Genomic DNA, 17,956 nt, shown 5'->3' with positions numbered 1-17,956 from the left:
AAAGAAATCAAAGAAAACACCAGGAGATGGAAGGACCTCTCATGTTCATTGATCAACAGAATCAATATGGGGAACATGACTGTACTGTAATGTAATCACAATCAAAATTCCAATGACATTTTTACAAAGGTAAAAAGAAATCTTAAACTATATATGAAAGTATCAAAGACTTTGAATAGCCAAACTAATCCTAAGCAAAATAGCAGCACTGGAGGTATTATAATAACTGAGTTCAAATTATAGTACAGAGCCATGGTACTGGCACAGAAGTAGACATACAGACTGATGGAACAAAATAGAAGACCCAGAAATGAATCCATGCAGCTACAGCCATTTGGTTCTCGACAAAGGAGCTTAAAACATACATTGGAGAAAAAAGGACTCTTCAACAAATAGTGCTGGAAAAACTGGATGTGCACCCTGTAATAATATAAATTCAACACTGAATTAATCTAAGACTTGAACCTCTGAAAATATTACAAGAAAACATAGGGAAAACTCTGGCACATATAGGCAGAGGCACTGAACTTCCTGAATAGAACTCAATAGCTCAGTAAATAAGAGCAAGACTTGACAAATGGAACTGTGTCTAACTAAAAATCCTTCTATTTAACACAGGAAACAATAGCTAGACTTGAAGAGACTATAACAGAATGGGAGAAGAGATTAGTAACCAAAATACATAGTGAGCTCAAAAAACTAAAGTATCAAAGAAACAACAACCCAACTAATAAATGTGTGAGTGTACTGAATGGACAACTTCCAAAAGAAGAACTAAAAAATAGCAAAGAAAATATATGAAGAAATGCTCAGCATCCCTAGCTATACAAGAAATGCAAATCAAAATACTGAGATTTCATCTCCCTTTAGTTAGAATGGTCATCACCAAGAACACTAACAAAATGCTAGTGAGGGATGCAGGAAGCAGAAAAACCTAATACACTGCTGATGAGAATGTAAATTAATGCAACCACTATGAAAGTCAGAATGGAGAGTCTTCAAAAACTAAAAGTAGAACTACTATACAATCTAATAATATTACTCTTGGGCATATATGTGAATGGAGTTAAGTCAGGTTATAACAAAGGCACTGTACATACCATGTAAATTGCATCACTATTCACACTAGCCAAGTTAGGGAAACAATCTACATACCCTACAATTGGTGAATGGAAAAGACAACTGTGTGTGTATGTATGTGTGTATGTGTGTGTGTTTGTACAAAGAAGAATGAAATTATGTCATTTGTAGGGAGATGGATGGACCTGGACATCATCATGTTAAATGAAGTAAGCCGGGTTCAGAAGTACAAAGTCCACATGTTTTCATCTTGTTCAGAATTTAGTCATAAAAGACAAACATAGACATAGACACAGGTATTCACATGCATGATATTACATGTATGTGTACTGTATTGTAATTGTGGTATTGTGTGGAAGGTGTGGGAAGGGATAGAGGGAAAGAGAATTTTGGAAGATGAATACTATTGAAATATATTTTCCCTATTCATTAACAAGGCAAAAGGAAATTCACTAAAAGCTGTGAATGACAGAAGGGTAAGCAACACACAGAAAGAGAGCAATATAAGGAGCAGATTTGACTGGAGTGTAATATGTACATTGTGAAATGGGGTAAAACATCTCTACACAATTAATATACACTAAAGAAAATGAATGGCAGAAATGTATTACCCATATACAAAAATATATTGGAGGGTAGGTACTATCAGAGGAGGGCAAATGCAGAGAGTGGTGGATGTGTGAAAACAGAACAATGAAATCTGTTGAAATTGTTTAAAGAAACAGGGAGTAGCCAGGTGCTGGCAATTCACACCTGTAATCCTAGCTACTCAGGAGGCTGAGATCTGAGGACTACAGTTCAAAGCCAGCTTGGATAGGAAAGTCCCTGAGACTCTTATTTGCAATTAACCACTAGAATGGGAAGTAGAGCTGTGGCTCAAAGTGGTAGAGCACTAGCCTTGAGCAAAAAAGCTCAAGGACAGCACCCAGGCCCTGCGTTCAAGCCCCAGGACTGACCAAAAAGAAAAAAGAAAAGAAAAACAAAGAAAGAAAGAAAAAAGAAATGGGGAGCGGATAAAGAGAATGATAGATGAATTTTATCTGGGTACATTGTATATATGGAAACATCAAAATAAAATCTTCCTGCACCACCAATATATGCTAATAAAATAGTAAAGTATAAAAAAAAACACTATGAGATAACATGACAGAATACAGATAAACTGAAAATGAAAGCCGAGTATGGCTTTCAAGTTCAGTAATTCAAGAAGCATGAGTAAGAAGATCACAGTCCAGGACAGCCCTAGCAAAATTTTTCAGACTTACCATAAATGATCTTCCTACTTCAAGAAATCCAAAGAAAACAAGGCCAGCAAAACAAAGAGATACTTATATACCACATACAGTGTGCCACTATTCATACTAAGTATAATATGAAATTAACCTAGATATCCAAAAGATGAATAAAGAAAATTGGTACATCTTATGACACATTATTCAGCCAAAGAAGAATGGAATTCTTTCTTTTGCACCATGGGTGAAAACGGGAGAATTTTGCATAAAGTGAAATAAGTCAGATGTCAAAAGATACTTGTCCAATGTATTGTCACATGTGCAGACTTTAAAACAGTCAACCTGAAGACACAGAGAGATTCGTAAAGAGTAGAAAAGGTATTAGAGGGAAGAGAACAAAAGGGAGACTGGATTTATCTATGCATGCTATCGTTCTATATAGAAATATCACACAGAACCCCCTTAATATGTGTTCATAAAAGTGAAAAAGAAGTCAAATGTTTTTCTTTTTTTTGTCGGTCGTGGGGCTTGAACTCTGGGCCTGAGTGCTGTCCCTCAGCTCTTCAGCTCAAAGCTAGTGCTCTACCACTTGAGCTACAGCACCACTTCTGGTTTTTTGATGGTTTATTGGAGATAAGAGTTTCACAGACTTTCCTGCCAAGGCTGGCTTTGAACCCCAATCCTCAGATCTCAGACTCCTGAGTAGCTAGGATTACAGGCATGAGCCACCAATGCCCGGCAAGTCAAATGTTTACTAAGCATGAAAACACATCTATCCATTAATGATAAAAAGGCAAGAAAAAATTTATAAAAAGATTCTTTTGCTGAGTACAGTTTTTAAGGATTAGTCTCTTAAGCACTGCAATTTTAGAAAGAAAACTACCAACTGCTGAAATCTTGAATCTAATAACCAACCCAACCTAGGAGCATCACAGAACATTTTTAAGATCCTTTTGAGGGCAAATGTCATATCCTCACCACAGATTTGAGCAAAGCATCTTAAACCTGGAAGAGAAAAACTAATCATTCCTCCGCCTTTAGGGAGAGAATGAACAAACTGCATCTGATAAGTGGAGCAAACCTCTGATGTCAGACTTCATTTCTGAAATCATTCACAAACTTTGAAATGGTTCTGGAAAACAGAGGAGCAACTGAATACTTACATTCTCTTCAGAAGAGAAGATCCTAGATTCTATCATTTGGAAAGAACATGAGATTGAATCATTTTTGGCTTGTGGATCTTTGGGCCCATTGAACCAGAAATGCAAGCTGGTGAGTGCTAAGCTGATGTCAGTTACCAGCATTTGATAACTGGATGTAAACTAAAGAGCTGTAACTTATAAGTGAATGTCTAGATGACTAAATTGTAGACGTTGCAAACCATCCAGATTAAAAGGTATCAACCCTGAGATCTTTCATACATACACACACATTTTCATTCCGGACCCAATTGTTAAAGGGCCTACAAGACTCTCCACTCTTTAGAATAGAAATCAATGCAAACATGTCTTCCTTGGATGTCACAGGGAGGTGATGAGGAATTTCTATGTCTAATACAGGCTTTCCCTCTTACTGTACTTTGAGAGACACACTATTAAGAAGGAAGCAGTGGAATTAGCAGAGAAAAGACATAGCCGTGCTATGAGATGGTAGTGGAGGAGGAGGGGGGGAGAGAGGGAGGAGAAGGGGCCAAACCACTCTCTGCTGAGCCTAAATTGGTCTCTCTTCATGTAAAGACTTTCAGGGCACCATGTGTGGGCACTGTGCTATAGCTCTGATTGGTGCCAAACATAGAATGAAAACAAACTTTTGCAGGCAACAAAATTCTCCCACACGTATTTTTTTTTGTCAGCCTCCATTGTAACCCACACCCTTAAATTGAGCGTGAGTTAATGCCGACAGTTCTGAGATCTGGATCATTAGGATGCAGACTCTGCCCAACACCATGCAGATACTTAAGTTCAAAGACAAAAGACTTCTATGAGAGAGCCACACGCTTTCCCCCATCCTTTCTATTAAGGAGATGGAATGTTCTGAGGGCACACCTATCTATAGATGTCAACTTGCATTTACAGACATCTAAATCACAGGCTTGCCTGGGCAAGTCTATGGCATGCAAGATTTAAAAAGTGACCCTGGCTTCTTAAATGTTGCCATGAGACGCACACTGTACAGAAACACATAATCAAAGCAGTAGGGGGGCAAACAAGGAAAGAATCAGATATCCTGGGTAATAAATGGTTTTCCTTTCATTTTTATTAAGCTCTTTTTATCTCATTAGACTCAGAATTCATCCAAGCTACCCCTTCAATTTGTACACTATGAACTCCTGCTTTCTCATTCTCTCTTCCCAGGGGGGACTTTAATATTGTTGCTGGTGAGAAGATTCAGTAACATATTCTGAAGAAGAATTCTGTACAGCCTCCTGAGACTCCAGACATCACTTTGTTGGCAAAGAGAGTTGGACCATGAAGTAGCAAGGTTTGGAGGAGTGGTAGCAGGTGCCAAAGACAGAGCTCAGAGACTACGATCTAGCTCAGGGCTAGGATCTCTGTTTTCCGAAACTATGACAAGGAAGAAAGAAAGAAAGCTGAGGCATGTGAGTTCACACCTGGGTCAGCCAAGGCCAGAGGAGATGCTCCCAATATACCAAAAATGTAAACTAGATAAACCCCTTCACATTGGGATTAAAGGTATAGCACCCAGCCACTTTTACCCCTGGTCAGCTTTAATCACTCACCTAACTCAATTCCTGGTGATAGGGCAGCTAGTGAAATCATCTCATAATGGCTAATGGTACCATGATAGAGTTGGACAGGAAGAATAACTTCTAATGTTCTACACCATAGTAGAGCAACTATGGTTGACAACAATATGAACTCTATGTTTCAAAAGAGCTTTTGTATGTTCTTCCCCGATGGCATAACCTCTGTTTTCACTGTGTTTGATTCTGGTGTCCTGCATTGTGTATGTACATTTTTCTAATTTGGGGAGGGGAAGGGAAATAACAAAATGCTGAAATAAGGATACAGGTTGACCCATTGTAACAATAAGATGTACAAGACACTATGTTGAAAACGAACTTTATAACTTCAGGGGGTGGGGAGGAAGGAGTTGGGAAGGTGTGGAGGGAAGGGATGGTAGGAGAAAAACAAAAGAGGAGGTAACAATGCTGGATAGAAAATTTACTCATTACCTTACTCATGTAATTGTAACCCCTCTGTACAGTATTTTTACAATAAAAAAATATATATATAAAAGAGCGAATTGGAAGAATTCTGAATGTTTCTAACAGAAAGAAATGATAGATGTGAAAGATATACCTATTACTCTGATCTGATCCTTCCACGTTATATACATTAATTGGGGTAACATCCTGTACCCCACAACTATGTATCTATTAAAATTTTTAAATACATTTAAATAAAGAAAAGAGGAAGGAAGGGAGGGGGATTGAGGAAGGGAGCAAAGGAAGAAACAAAAGGGAGGAAGGAAGGGAGGGAAGAAAGAAGGAAGGCATGAACAAAGTATTCACCTGTACTCCCAAAACTTAGTTTGTATCTTCTGCCAACTAAATTACAAATTAGTACTTCAGCACAGATAGCATTGATCACATGTAACAAAAGGCTATGGAGGTAGCATTATAGATACTGGGATGGCCATGGCTAGGAGGTGAGTTGGAACAAAGCCCTAAACATGCACCAGGAGTAGTTTTATCCTCACAGAAGGTTTAAGATAAGCTAAAATATTATACTCTTGAGCTACAACAATCTTCTATTTAGTTATTCACCAAAGTATTGATAAAGCTCAGATTTCATTTATACTAAAAAATAACTGCATCAATAATGAATAATGCTAAACCCCAAATTCTAAAACATGTCTTTGGGCAACCATGGGCTCCTGTAAGTACAGTAGGAACGGGGAAATCTGAGTGAGACCCATGACAAATTTTGATTCTGCCATTATTACTTCAATCTCACATACAATTACAGGAAATGAACATTGAGGATGAGACAATAAAAGCCCACATGAGCTTGAAAATTATGAAGTTCTTTATTTAGCTCTCTACATAGCCACTAAGTCTAGGCTCTTGATGTAATTATTAAGTGATTCAATATTTTAGCCTTTCAAAAATAAGGATGGCTGTATTTTTGCCTCTTAAGATTACAAGACACCAAACAATGCAACAGTACTAAAAGGTGGAACTGATGCTTGGTGAAGAAGAAATTCTCATATGATTCAGGTACACGTGACCATAGCTTAACACTGGTAACACAACAAATAGGATAGCAATATTGTAACATCTTGCTGAGCTGGAACCTTGTTGGTGATAATGCTGAGCCAATGGGAAAATGTTCATAGACTTCATTACCATCCTTATGAGTGGTTCATTAAAAAAATGAGTATTGCTCTGTCATTCACTGAACAATAACAATAAAAGACATCACTCTAGGAGATAATTCAAGCATGCCTATATTTCAAAGGACTGGGTGGTGAATATGTTACAGAAGCATAAATAAATGTCGACAGAGAGGAGTTAGAATTTAAAGTTAATTAAAGATTTAATGACACAAAATAATTGTATTTTTTAAAATGTCACAATGACAGTTTCACTTAGTTCATCCTAAACATGAAAAGAGTAGAGCTGACATTACAATACACTCTGTCTTAACCTTTATCCTACTAGCTGAAAAGAACAGATGTTTCCCATGCTAACAACAGAAGAGTAAGTGGATGTTCTGAGTGTATGGAGAGATGCATGCTGAGGACTCTTAGAAGACTGGCAGCAGAGGGAGGAGTTGCAGCATTTTCCTGTGTCAGTATGAAAGGAAAGGTTGCTTGCAAAACCCACTGAGCAGAACACATCTCAAGGTAAGGCACACATGTGAGCTTATCACAGCAAAAGGTGATGATTCACTATTAAAAGCATTACATTGACTGTCCCAGTGCCAGAACTAGAAGTAAATACTTGAAAATGAATAGGCTACTATCATCTCTCTTCAAATAGTAGAGAATGTTCTTATGAGATAAGCCAAATACCAAGGGTTTTCAGCAAGGCTCAAACTAATGACCAGATATGAAACACAGCAAACTATCCCAAGAATATAATCTTTCAGCAGCATATATCCAGTTGACCAAAAGGCCCCACTAGACAAAACTATAAAGCTTTCCAACTGTTTTCAAATGCTAGTAGATGTATTAAAAGTATCATCTCTTATAAATAAGTTGATGTGTTTCATCAAAGTAAACATAGGAAACTTTTACACAGAAAATAATGTTTAAGTATTTGTTTCCATTACCTTTCTAGAGCTTCGAGAACAATAGGATCCAAAATCATCCTAAAAAATAAAAAGAAGCAAACATTTAGCAAACATAAAAGAATGTCTTCTATTTACCATAACAACCACTTACAAACACAAATTATTGCTAGCCTTGAAAACATAGAAAACACCTTAAAAAAAAAAAGACCCGCAGAAAAAGAGGATAGAGCATTGTAAAGCATGTCTTCAGGAAATGCTCAGATATGTACAGAATCAAGAGAAGCATACACAGAAAATCAAGAACATCTGAAAAAAATTATAGAGAAGTTGTGCTAAACAAACAAACAAAACAAGTATGGTCCTGAACTTCAAATGAATATGAGATCAATGAGATGCAAATGTAAGCACTATAATAAAGATAATGTAAACATACTTTCTCTGTGTAATAAAGCTGACACAGGAAAACAGTTTCCTGTACCAGGTTCTTTCACACTATTATAAGAGAGCCATTTTCTTGAAGCTTCATTACCATAAGTATTGCTTACCAAGGGCCAGAATAGCAAGGCATGTAAAACCTAAGAGCTTCACTGTGTAAGAAACGACATGAGATGGTTTCTATATCATTACAAGCTCAAAATAGAAAACTACAGATCCACTTAAGATGAAGAGTAAAGCTGACTTATGGTTTTACAAAATGCTATCATGCTGCGGTAAGAAATACATTTAGCTTGTTGCTTATTAAAATATGGTAATAGGGCTGGAAAGTTGGCTCAGTGGTAGAGTGCTTGCCTCACATGCATGAAGCCCTGGATTCAATTCCTCAGCACCACATAAGCAGAAAAGAGCCAGAAGTGATGCTGTGACTCAACTGGTAGGGTGCTAGCCTTGAGCTGAAGAGCTGAGGGACAGCGCCCAGGCCCAGAGTTCAGCCCCCACAACCCACAAAAAATAAAAATACAATAAATAAGATAAATCAAATATGGTAATACATGCAAGAGGCTGTATCCAACCAGTATCAAAGTTTACACATGCAGGATATAAAGTAATATTCGACATTACAGTTAATGCTTGAACATAGTCTGGCCCCATCAAGATGGACTGTACAAATGGATACCACAAAATATTTCATCAGGTTTTTAAGCCCACTCTCAAGTCATAAATAATTACATTTGTCATTTCAAGTTCCCATTCAAGTTTTTAATAAAGGAAAATAAAATATTAACATTTCTAAAATATTAACATTTTTTGGATGTTCAAGCCACATTTTTTCATTATATTTCACAACTTCTAAAATAGCAACTGTAATAACTTTTTAAGGTTAATGTGTATTCATTTAATAAAACACAAAAAGTACAGAAAACAGAAAAAATCATAACAGGTACTTAAAGAAAAATTGGTATTTGTGTTATAGATTATAAAAATTATAAAGAAAAATTCGTATTTGTGTTATGGATTATAAAAATTATAATATAGTTTTATTATAGGTGAGCAATTTTAAAATGTTATGGTAATTATCCTTTGTAGAACTTCTGAGTACTTAGGAAGTTTGTGGTTTTCTTATGGATTTGTGAGAGATCTTTATAAAATTAGGATATTAAAAACTCGTCTTCCATAATTATATAAGCATTTTCAGTTGGCTTCACAGTCTGTTTGCATTTAGGTTTGGTTTATAATGGCTTTTGGAGTTCAGAAGTTTAAGTTTTGTGTGCCAAACAGATCAATCATTTATTTTATGGTGTCTTCTAGGATTTCTATGCATGGAAAGTTCTTTCTCAGTCCAAACATCAATTATATAGATACTTATATTTTCTTTTACTTGACCCTCAATCCCCTCACCTCCCAATACATCATCATTTTACCTTTAGTTTGTGGTTTATTGTTAATGGAAGCAGAATTCAGTGTAGTGTAGAAGAGCTGGTGTGAAACTGGAAACTTAGAAAAGACAGGAAAGCTGAAGAACAGAGCCTTGGAACTTACCAAATTTAGAGGTAGGCACAAAAGATGAAAACATAGAAAAGCTTGAAGACACTGCATAGAAATGACATATTCAGTCTAAGGCCATACCAGCATACAAAAGCAGAGCCAAGAAAGTTTGAATTAGAGCTATGGATCACTGTAATATCCAACTTAAATTCACAATGCTTGACTCGCAGCAATTAAAGGAATCGAACCATGTCGAGAAAGTATCAAATCAAGCCACAATACTTAGAAATAAGGATATCTTCTACTCAAAGTGTATCAAGAAGAAAGAAGTGCAGGTAAAGAGAGATAATACATCTTGACAACAAAATCCATTTGACCCCATTATCTATAATAATAGAGGAAGGAGGAGAATGAAGATACCAGGACTGAAAAATCATAAAGATTAAAAGTAATAAAGGGGCAGGGAGTAATGGCTTTGTGGTGGAATGCTTCTTTAGCATACATGAGACCCTGGGTTAGATTCCTTGGTACCACATCAACAAAAAAGAAATAAAGTTAATGAATTCTTGCTGAGTAGGCTTCTGCGCAAATGAGCACTTGATATTCAGTGCAAAAGGCCACTAATATGGTAACAATTTTAAATACACCCAAGAAAAAACTGATACAAGCTCGTTATTTTGGAACTTTTGTGTGTGTGACTACTCTGACATGAATGAATATTTGATTTAGTCAGGAGATTGCCCTGTGATAAGGTGACTTCCTCCAGTCTTCACTTTAATTGAAATAGCCTTGAATGTCACTTTCTGTGAACCAGACCCATTCCCAAAGAGTATAATAGAAATGGAAATGCATTTAACCCTCATAACAACCTATAGCATAGCTACGGTTATTTTTTGGGGGGGGGGGGGAAGGTTCATTTAATTAGCATGCATTAGCCATACAAGGGAGAATTTCTGTCATTTTGGGGGGGGGAGAGAATTTCTTTTTATATATGTTTTTAATTATAAAAATAGTGTACAGAGGGGTTACAGTTACATGAGCAAGGTAATGAGTACATTTCCTATCAAGCATTGTTACCTCCTCCTTTGTTTTTCCCCTACCATCCCTTCCTTCCCACTCTACAACTACACTTCCCCCCTTCCCCCGCTTAAATTGTAAAGTTCATTTTTCAACATAGTGTCTTGTGCATCTCATTGTTACAATGGGTCAACCTGTATCCCTATTTAAGCATTTTGTTTTGTATCCCTATTTACACATTTAGTTTTTTTCCCATCCCCTCCCCAAATTAGAATATACAAGATGCAGGGCACCGACATCAAATACAATGAAAACAGGGTTATTGTCCTCACTGTACAAAAGAGAAAAATATGGCCCACAGAAGCCAATTAACTTTTCCAAGAGCATAGAGCCAGTGAAGAATCAATCCAGGATTAAAACCCAGCTAGTTTTCCAAGTCTTTCCATTTCCTAACAAATGGGGCAATGTCATTCTTTCTGATGGAGGCATAGAATTCCATTGTGTATATATACCACATTTTCTTAATCCATTCATCTACTGAGGGACATCAGGGTTGGTTCCGTATCTTAGCTATGGTAAATAATACTGCAATAAACATAGTTGTGCTGGTAGCTTTAGTGTGATCTTGTTTGTAAACATTTGGACAAATGCCCAAAAGTGGGATTGCTGGGTCAAAAGGGAGTTCTATGTGGAATCTTTTGAGGAACCTCTATACTGCTTTCCAAAGTGGTTGAACAAGTTTACACTCCCACCAACAATGCAGCAGGGTTCTCTTCTGTCCACATCCCATCCAGCATCTGTTGTTATTAGAGTTCTTGATTATAGCCATTCTAACTGGGGTAAGGTGGTATCTCAATGTTGTTTTGATTTGCATTTCTTTTATGGCTAGGTTGAACATTTCTTCATGTGTCTATTGGCCATCCTTCTTTCCTCTTCAGAGAAGTTTCTCTTTAAGTCTTTAGACCACTTATTTATTGGGGAGTTGTTTCTTTGAAGATTTGTTGTTGGGAATTTAATTTTTTAAGTTCCAGGTATATTTTAGATATGAGACCCTTGTCTGTTCTATGGCTAGTGAAGATCTTCTCCCAATCCGTGGGCTTTCTATTGATCTTGCAAGCTATGTCCTTTGCCAAGTAGAAGCTCTGCAATTTCATGCAATCTCATTTGTCCAAACTTTCTTTGATTTGTTGTGTTTCTGGGTCTCTATTAAGAAAATTTATATTAAGTGAAGTAAGCCAGGTCCAAAAAAACATAGGTCCCATGGTTTCCCTTATTTGCAATAACTAGTATATGTCTGAGTCAAGCAGAAAAGGTCAGATAAGTTGATGTTAGGGGAATGAACCTCAAGATAAGTATTCAAATGTTTCTTTGTTTTTTTTCCTTTCATGCAATTGTTTCTAACATATTTATAAGATGATTTTTTTGTTGCTTTGTATGTTCCATCCCCACGGTATAACCCATGCTTTCACTGTATTTGATGTTGGTATAATTTGTGGAGGGGAAAGGAAAAAACAAATCGTTTAACTAGGGATACAGGTGGACCCATTGCAACAATGAGATGTACAAGTCGTTATGTTGAAAAACAAACTTTACAACTTTGGTGGGGGGAGGACCGGGTGAGGGGAAGGGGGGAGTATGGGAAGGGATGGGAAGGGGAAACAAAGAGGAGGCAACAATGCTTGATAAGAAATGTACTCACTGAACAACAATGGCGTGGGTAACAATCTTGAACAAGTAATGTACCTTACTCATGTAACTGTAACCACTCTGTATAGTACTTTTAAATAAAATAAAATTTTAAAAAGTGAAAAAAAAAGAAATGTACTTGTTATCTTGCCCATGTAATTGTAACCCCTCTGTACGGTATTCTCACAAGAAGAAGAAGAAAGAAGGAGGAGGAGGAGGAGGAGGAGGAGGAGGAGGAGGAGGAGGAGGAGGAGGAGGAAGAGGAGGAGGAGGAGGAGGAGGAGGAGGAGAAGAAGAAGAAGGAGGAGGAGAAGGAGGAGGAGAAGAAGAAGAAGGAGGAGGAGAAGGAGGAGGAGGAGGAGGAGGAGGAGGAGGAGGAGGAGGAGGAGGAGGAGGAGGAGGAGGAGGAGGAGGAGGAGGAGGAGGAGGAGAGAAAGAAGAAGAAGAAGAAGAAGAAGAAGAAGAAGAAGAAGAAGAAGAAGAAGAAGAAGAAGAAGAAGAAGAAGAAGAAGAAGAAGAAGACGAAGAAGAAGACGAAGAAGAAGACGAAGAAGAAGACGAAGAAGACGAAGGAAGAAGAAGACGACAACCCACCCAGCTGGTCTACTGCTGAGTCCAGGCTTGGGGCCCACACACTTTTTAGCCTACTGCCGGCAGATAACCTTGTGCCAAATAAAAGAAAGACAATAATATTGTGAATGTATCCTCAACAATAAATCCTCAATTCAGTAACTACCAGTGGTTTCAGTTCTGAACATAATCCTCCTATCCCAGATTGATAGTTTTCACTAAGTTACCCATTTTCTTATCTGTAAAACCATAAGTAAGGAGCATATGTCAATTGTCGTTATGGGTTAATATCATTTGAGGAAACCCAGAATTTGGCAATTGAGGGTTTACATGTCAATTTCACTTGAAGCTACTTCTTATTAATGGTTAGTTGATTAGAAGAGGTTACTGGATTAGAAAATCAGTTTTTTAAATACTTCCTATCAAACCCAACCTACCTCCTCTATGCAAGCTGTGCCTGCTAATATGCTGGTAGCTTTTGTGTTTTCTCTCCATTTCTCCTGGATACCCAGGAGCAGTTCACATATTCTGCTCAGAAGCACTTGGCTATGACCCCATGATTCCGTCTTGAGCATCTGCTCTGCTGTACAAGGAGATTTCTTTACATAATCCCTGAGAAAACCCAGTTTCAGAATAAGACTGTTGATGAGCCCTCACACCACATGGCTTCAAGAAAATAAAACCAAGGAGTTCCAAACCAGCTCCAACGTCTGAGGAAGGCTTGGCAATTGAAAAAAGAAAACCAAAAGACAGAATACAAAACTCCAGTGGTGAATGAATAAATGTTTTATTCTCTTCAAGTAGTTTGTACGAAAGGGTTTCAATTCAACAAGTCAATTGATGAGTACAATGTACCTTGATCAATGTCCCCCCTTCCATGGTTCTCTCTCCCATCGCTCTCAACCCCAATTTGAAAGTTTTGTCATCTTTCTTTGAACCTTCACTATAGATATATCAATTGTCCACAAATCACATTCTATATTTTTACCCTCATAGAATGATGCGCTATTATTTTTGCCACTGGGGTAAGTAAAAAAGATGTTGTCATAACCACTCAGCAAATTGGATCTAAGATGTCTAACCTTTCCAGTTAGGAACTGCAAAAAGGTCGCTAAAGGGTATATCAAAATGTTTTCAATTATACATTTTAAACTTCTCTTCAACCTAGGGATTTGCCATTTCACTGCGGGAAAGATCATTTCTCTGCTTTTTTTTTCTCTCTGCCTTTTTTGAAAAGGTGCATTGAACAATGAGTCACCAGGTGATTTTCTTTATTTGTGAGTTTTATTTCAAAGACAAAAACCAGTCCTTCCTTTTCACAGGTACTACAATGTTCAAGGTCATGAACACGACTCTGGAAACAAAAACTTATGCTTATTTGATGAGGAGCTTTAATACATGGGAATTCATGTGCATGTCAAACATTTAAAGCAATTAAAAATTTTAGTGTCTCTAGAGAACATGTTAAATGGCTGCTAAAGACCTAGCTTCTTAGAGTAGCTTTCATCTCTGTTTAATTTATTTGAATAAAGGTAAGTAACATCATATTTAAAATGTCTGGTGGAGATAAATAAGATATTTTCTGTTTGTTTTATTTTATATTACTGCATTCCTAAATAAATACTGTTCAGATTCACTATCATCTCCAGCTAGCTGATGTTGAAAAATACATAATGGCGGACTGTTGTCATGGCAACGCCTCTACAACCACACATTTTCTATGGCAACCCAGGCTCCATGGAATACTAATGAAACCCACAGCAACAGAGAGTCAAAAAGGTGATGTCTAGAGACTAAAAAGCTCATGTAACATTTATTACAATGTTATAGATGCCTTTTTATATTTGACAAACAAAATCAGTATTCAAGTCTATCCCCTAGAAGATATAGCAGACATATCTGAGACCTTTTCTGAAAAAAAAATAATAACCTAACACTATGGTCCTTTAAACAGTTTATGTCAATGTGGTAACAAATGCAAAATACACAATTCACATTTCTAATGCACAATTTTTAATCAAAATGGATATATTTCACCAGTTGCAGATAAATAACATTCTACAAAGTAATGTGACCCCCACAAGCAATCCAAAAGCATTCATGTTTCAGTTTTATTCTTTTTGATTAACTTTATTTTATTTTACTTTCCTAGCTTGTATTCCTTTCAAGAATCTAGCTGTGTTACCTAGGATAGCCTTAGGCTCTCTTTTGCCAAAGAAATATGTTATATTTAAGATAGGAAAGTGTCTATGATTCTTACTGTGTCATTTACCAGCCTGTGAATTTGCACAAGTCATTTAATCCAAGTGCCAGTTTCTTATCTGTCAGAGAACATGATATCTACCTCCTCTTCACTGCCAATTTGCTACAAAATGTGCTGATATCTACCAGCATCAGGAAAAATAATTAAATGCATTGTCATAGCTAAAGAAAAAGAACTACAAAGTTCCTCTTTATATTTGCATTTTCAACCATTGGAGCTAATCATAAAGATCATATAAAAATGTTTGCATATTATAAACTAGTTGATGGACAGTTGTTTACTGAGCACCTACTATGCTGCCAAGACTGGCATTCATAACATTTATGTGCTACCAGCAAACATGTGGAAATAAGCAGTAATCAAAGAGGGCTGCAGACCACAAAACTACTGAAGGGATACAAAAGGATTTGTGGGAAGAGCTGGGCTAATGTGCATCAGGGTATAGGTCATCCCTGCAGAAGGAAAGAAGGCACAGTGACTTGAGACATGAGGTTTTCATGCTGCAAAAGTGCCAGCCATGGAAGGAGATGAGCAATCAGGAAGAGAGGAAACCCTAATGTAGGAAAGAGGTCTATGTGCTGACCAAAGCCCACAGATCAGTGGGCAGAAGCGCAGAAAATGCAGACAAATAGCAGGATATGAACTTAGAGAGAAGCAAGACCAAAGGGAGCCCTGATAGGAGCGGGACATGTTGTAACCACTAAATGGACACAAGGGACAGATCGTACACCTGGAAAGATAACAGGGCACATCCAGCAGCAAGTAGACATAAATGAGATGTATTTGGGAAGTACAGAAAGCAGGATTTGCTGATGCAAGTTCATACAAGAGGTCATTCAGTATGTAGGTACAAGGGGCATCGATTGTGTCTCCCATGTGTTTACCCCAGGTTTGGGAGATTGAGAGGGAATAGGGAGAAAATAGGGTTTTGTGTAATACTGGTTTACCCAGTAAACATTTCCCCAATTGATAGTCATAGATATCCTTATAAATAATTGATTCTACTTGATTGATTGGTACCCACTGATATGAAACGTACAAAACAAACCCAGACTCTTCTATCAAAACAGTGTCACAACTCAGGCCTTGCTATGATCACATGCCTTGGAATCTAGTGTCCTAGCCCAGGAATCTAATATGAAGGTGTTATAGCAGAAGAGGCCCATAGGGAGGGAGAAGCCAACTTTTAGGGTTCTGATCTTTGCTTTCCCTGAGGACAGCTTCCTGCCATATACCCACTACACAAGACACTCAGTTCAACAAAGGGAGCTTAAAAAAAAAAGTTGCTAACATTGCTTTATAATGAATACACTACATATTCATTTAGATGAAAACCAAGCTACTCCTATGACCAGCAAGACACCAACCCTTTAATTATGTTTTCAGGCTATTTTGATCCACTTAGAGGACAGCACTTACATATCGTATTATAGAATAAGTCAAGGGAGTTCAAAACATTTGCCTTTAAAAAAAAAAATCTCAACTGTTATCAAAACCTAAATAAAATGTAAGAGTTAGGAAAGCATAAGATATATGGTGCTATCCCTTTTGTTTAAAACCCCATAGTACATGTTTACTTTAGTAGTAAATGTTTACTTCTCAACTGAATTTTTTTTCACTTCTCAACTGTGGAAATTTTTGAATATTCTATTTTTGAGTTAACATGTCTTTTTTTTTTTAATTGTGAAAATACCATACAGAGGGGTTACAATTACATGGGCAAGGTAATGAGTACATTTCTTATCAAGCATTGTTGCCTCCTCCTTTGTTTCCCCTTCCCACCCCTTCCCATCTCCCCCCACCCCACCACCTACATCCCCGCCCCTTCCCCGCCAAAGTTGTAAAGTTTGTTTTTCAACATAACATCTTGTACATCTCATTGTTGCAATGGGTCCACCTGTATCCTTAAGTTAACATTTCTACTTGGTATTTCCACATACAAATCTTTGTATAGTCAAGCTCCAATGTAGTTAAGATAAAATGAAGAACTTAATATTAGCTAGGTGCTGTTGACTCATGCCTGAAATACTGTTTTAGAGACTGAGATGGGAAGGATTCAGTTCACTTCAGACAGAAAAGGTCATGAGACCCCATGTCAGCTGAGAGTTGGAAGCAATGTCAAATGCCTGTTATTCTAGCTACATGAGAAGCTGAGATTCAGAGAATCATAGTTCCATGTCAGCCCGTTCATAAAAGTCTACAAGACTTCATCTCAACAGAAGAAGCTAGGTGTATTGGGAGGGGTGGGGGAAACCTCTTATTCCAGCTATAATAGGTTCTATGATCAAGGTCTAATGGGAAGATTCAAATAGACAGATCACCATCCAGGTATACACCTAATCAAGAAGCAAGACTTTATTTCCAAAATAACCAGCATATTATAAGGAGCTGCAGGTCTAGGTCAGCAGTAATATTCCTACCCAACAAGTTTGAGGCCCTGAATTCAAATGTTACTATCATCCTCCAAAAAAAGTTTACTATTATTCACACTGAGTTTAACACACACAAAAAAAGTTTTAACAGAAACGTGACCTGTACCTTAACTAAATCCAGTTTTAGCAGATATGCAAAATAATGCCATCATCATAATAGTAGTTAAAAATAATCACTTAGCATGACTCCTAAAAGGATAAAACACAGCACATTTATGATCATATTCCACGCTCGGCACCAGTAGCTCATACCTGGAATCCTAGCTATTGAGCAGGCTGAAATTTGAGGATCAAGGTTCAAACAGCCTGGGCACGAAAGGCCGTGAGACTCTTATTTCCAATAAACTACTCAGAAAAAGCCAGAAGTGGTAATGTGGCTCAAATGGTAGAGCTCTAGCCTTGCACAATGAAAGGAAAGCACAGGGAGAGGGCCCAGGCCCTAGTTCAAGCCCCAGCACCAGAAAAAAAAAAAAAAAAAAAAAAAAAGGTTAA

At 37.3% G+C, this 17,956-nt stretch overlaps 1 protein-coding gene across 1 annotated transcript in view; it reads right to left on the bottom strand.

The window, feature by feature from the left end:
• The window catches only part of Ank3 (ankyrin 3), a 557,851-nt gene that overhangs the window by 482,818 nt on the left and 57,077 nt on the right, over positions 1–17,956 (bottom strand). The window contains exon 2 of the mRNA XM_070021046.1: positions 7,613–7,651. Coding sequence (XP_069877147.1) covers positions 7,613–7,651 — 39 coding nt within the window. The remainder of the gene's footprint in view (positions 1–7,612; positions 7,652–17,956) is intronic.

Source organism: Dipodomys merriami, unplaced genomic scaffold (assembly GCF_024711535.1).
Source record: "Dipodomys merriami isolate MVZ:Mamm:240054 unplaced genomic scaffold, mDipMer1.0.p SCAF_14, whole genome shotgun sequence".
In the NCBI taxonomy this organism is placed as follows: domain Eukaryota; kingdom Metazoa; phylum Chordata; class Mammalia; order Rodentia; family Heteromyidae; genus Dipodomys; species Dipodomys merriami.
Note: the sequence above shows the minus strand (reverse complement) of the source record. Positions and strands in the feature narration are given on the sequence as shown.